Source organism: Myotis brandtii, unplaced genomic scaffold (assembly GCF_000412655.1).
Source record: "Myotis brandtii unplaced genomic scaffold, ASM41265v1 scaffold633, whole genome shotgun sequence".
In the NCBI taxonomy this organism is placed as follows: domain Eukaryota; kingdom Metazoa; phylum Chordata; class Mammalia; order Chiroptera; family Vespertilionidae; genus Myotis; species Myotis brandtii.
In genome coordinates, this window is record NW_005370423.1 from 3,303,912 (window position 1) to 3,307,623 (window position 3,712).

The following is a 3,712-nucleotide window of genomic DNA, read 5'->3' on the forward strand; positions in this document are numbered from 1 at the left end:
GCCTGGGAGGTCCCACTGCCGGTGGCCGGGAGCAGAGGCCTGGGAGCCGGGAAGCAGGGGCCCCCGGCCTGGCCGCGGCCTCGTCCGTTAGGGAGTCTGAGGGTCCCCACGGGGGCGGGTCTGCCTGAAAGTCTGTGTTTGGAGGCAAGAAGACCCCTCTGTGGAAGGGACATTGTTCCCCGTGAGCGACACGGTTCTCACTGGGACCGGGATAGAGGACAGCTCTGGTGTCAGAAAAGATGGTGGGTGCCTGACTGCCTGTTGCTTGGTGGGGCCGAGCAGCTGACATTTAAAGAAAATGTGTCCAGCCCGGCCGGCCTGGCTCAGTGGTTGAGCGTTGATGTAGGAACCAGGAGGTCAGGGTTCGATTCCAGGTCAGGGCACAGGCCCGGGTTGCGGCCTCGATCCCCAGTAGGGGGCGTGCAGGAGGCAGCTGATCCATGGTTCTCTCTCGTCATTGATGTTTTGATCTCTCTCTCCCCCTCCCTTCCTCTCTGAAATCAATGCAAATATATTTAAAAATAAAGAAAATGTGCCAAGAAGTGCACTCACTGTTGCCTCCTGACCTCAAGGGACCACAGCTCAGCCGGGCAGGGGGGAGACACTTGGAAACAAACCGCGCAGCGTGGCCCACGTGACCCAGGTCAGCGGAGAGGGAGGTGGTTCTGCCCAGCTGGGCGCTGGGGTGAGCGGGCTCTCCAGAGAGAAGAGCGAGTGCAGAATCACAGCGATGATGCGAGACTGCGGCTCCTCACAGGCCTGAGTGCGGAGGGCGGGAGGGGGAGTGGCCGCATGAGGGCCAGGGCACGAGGCTCTGGAGCCGCTGAGGAGCCGGACTTGCCCAGCAGCCGGCGGTGGGAGGCCTGGGGGCTGTGAGCGAGAGCGATGGCCTCACGTACCTCTCCAAGGAGAGGCCGTCGCCCCCGCTCACGTCCCGCCTGGCTGGCTGGGGGTCATACAAACTGGGGAGCGGGTTGAGCCTCCTGTGTAGCCACGCAATGTCTCTGCCAGGCCAGGGAGGCCGTGCCTGGAGTGAGAGGAAAGCCAGAGGAGGGCAGTGTCTGCAGGAAGTGGAAGTGCCTGCGCTGCGGCCTCATTCAGGCCTCATTCACTCATTCGTGGGATGGAAGCTGCAAAGCAGGTGGGACCCTGGGGGCCAGGCAGTGGGGGGAGGAAGGAGGCTGGAGGGAGCCCGGCCTGGTGAGCGGGAAGAGTTAGAATCTCTTGCTTTAGACCAGAGAGCCACGGCGTTGGGAGGTGGCTGGCGGGTAGGAAGGAACTGGGGGACAGCGCTCGCTGGTGCCCTGAGGGAGAGGGCAGGTGCCCAGGCCTCGGAGGAGCCAGTTACACCGTGTGAAATGGGCCCAGTGACGTCTGATCAACTGCACATATTCTTTAAAAAGAAAACAAACCAAAGGAGACCAAACGCATGCTGAGCGTCAGGTGGGCCAGCTTCAGCTCTTGGCGGCCTTCGGGGGGAGGGGAGGGGGGCCCCCCGTTAGGTAGTTGGGAGGACGGGGAGGGGGGGGGCTGAAGGGAGGGCCACGGACGGTGCACTTCGGAGCAGGACTTGGTCCCGAAATGCTCAGGTGGGTGGTGGTCACCCCTGGGTGTTGGGGCGCCAGCCCACAAGGCGAAAGGCCCCGGCCCCGCGGGGTTTCCGAGAGGCCCGCCTCTGGGCTAGGGCAGTCCAAGCACGTCCCAGGCTGACCTCCTACGTCCAGTGGAGGGGGCCTGCGAGGGGGCAGGGGGGGCAGGATGCAGGGTGAGTGGGGACCGGACCTCGGCCTGTGTCCCCTTGGGCGCGGGGTGTGTGCTTGATAGAGGGCAGGTTCAGTCAGCACTGGAGACGCCGCCAGGGGTGGCGAGAGAGGAATTCGGGCTCAGAACCTTGGCCGTGGGGGATTCTGAGGGCCAAGGGGGGCCGGGCAGGGAGGCTCCTTGGTCCTGCGTGAGGCGGACGTGTCCCTTTCCACTTAGAGAGGCGGAGAGAGGGGGTGTGGAGGCCCTGCAGGGCCGAGGGCACCGGGTCCAGCACGGGCGTCGGTGCCAAAGGGAGCTGGTGCGCCAGGACCCTGCCCTGGAGGCTCGCAGATGAGCAGGAATTGGAAGTGAGTGGCCGGCTCCCCGAGTGCAGTGTGTCCGGGAGCCGTAGGCGCTGAGCTTGCTGCCTGCGCTGCCTGCCAGGTGCCGGCTCAGGCTCAGGCCCAGCCTTACGGCAGCGAGGAGCCTCGGGGACAGAGCAGGGGCCTGCCCGGAGCCTCACGCAGGGAGGAGCCCAGGGGCATAGCAGGGGCCTGCCCGGAGCCCAGCCTCACACAGGGAGGAGCCCGGAGTGGGGGACATAGCCAGGGGCCTGCCCGGAGCCGCCTGGAGAGCTTGCGGGAGAGGAGTTGGGAGGACCGTCGTCCTTCAACACTGACATGACAGTGCACCTGGGAACGAGCTCTTAGCTTGTGAGGAAAAGAACAGGAGGGGAGGAGGGTCTGAGGAAGAGTTGGTGGGTGTCCTTTCCCCAGCTCTGGTTCTGACGTCACACGTCACATTTGTGCAGCAAGAGGGGGGAGGAGGAGGTGCCGTCTGGAGGGGCCCGCGAGGCTCCGGCTGCAGGGGTCTCATCCCCGTCTACGAGAACCCGGTACCCGTTCCTCTGGTCTGTTCACACCTGTTCTGGTTGATTGTTTTATTGTTTTTGGTCCCTGGTTTCCTGAATGGGTTCTTGAACAGTGGGCCTGCCCGCGGCGGAAACGGTTCGATGTCAGACTGGGCGGTGACGTCGGGTTTTTGTTTTGATTTTACCAGAAAGGAGGCCGGCGGCGCTTCTGCATTTCCAGGAATGATATTTCTTACTCGCCCTGGTTGTGAAAATGGCCTTCTGAAGAAGCGGTGGTTTGTTCAGCCCTTTGTGGGGTTGATACTTTGGGGTTGTGCCAGCCTGTGGAAATAAGGGGTTCTCTCACTGAGTTTGCGGGGGGGCAGTGACTGCTCATGACTCGTTTCCTTCCCTATCCGCTTACCAGCTAGTGTCCCGGGTTTTCACCAAATCAAGGACCACTTCCCTGTGCCCCCTTTTCACTGAATTAATGGCATTGTATGCAGCTCGCAGTTTTGCAATCCGAGAACAAAATGGGGGGGGGGTCCTTATATAATTAATTAAAGAACTTTTTTTAAACAAGGTTATGTCTTAGGGAAACAACATAGGAAAATGCTTTTGTTTAAAGAAACGGAATTATTCCTTTTCGCATTCCTTTTTCGCTGTTACTTTAAGGGGTTCCTTTCCGCTCCAGGGAGGTTTGGCTGGTCTGGGGCTGACAGTTCGTGGTTCACCGTGTTGCTGAGCGCGGGCCGCGTGACCCCTCGTGTCTGCGGGAGCGGCGGCTGCTGGGCCTCCCCGCCCGCCCGTCACCAGCATCCTCGTCCTCCCTGCGCCTGCACCTTCAGGTCGCAGTGTCTCCTGATCGGCCCTGGTGTTGTTCAGGTGAAGAAGTGAAGTTATCACTTTGTTGTCATAGCCAAGTTAATAACATCAGGGGGAGGACTTCTGTTTTAAAATTAGCATTAAATTGATCAAATCCCATCAGTTATTCTAAGGATTATTTTTAGGACATGAATAAAAATAAAAATGCTCTCGAAGCATCTGTTTCTGTGACTTTTGAGGTTCTGAGCGGGGGGGGAGGGGGGGGGGGAGTCCTGGAAGGGCTCACACATCAGC

The 3,712-nt window shown here is 60.6% G+C and overlaps 1 protein-coding gene across 1 annotated transcript in view; it reads left to right on the forward strand.

Moving 5' to 3' along the window:
• Positions 1–2,579: 2,579 nt before the first annotated feature.
• The window catches only part of N4BP1 (NEDD4 binding protein 1), a 27,386-nt gene continuing 26,253 nt past the window's right edge, over positions 2,580–3,712 (forward strand). The window contains exon 1 of the mRNA XM_014528407.1: positions 2,580–3,478. Coding sequence (XP_014383893.1) covers positions 3,206–3,478 — 273 coding nt within the window. The 5' untranslated portion in view covers positions 2,580–3,205. The remainder of the gene's footprint in view (positions 3,479–3,712) is intronic.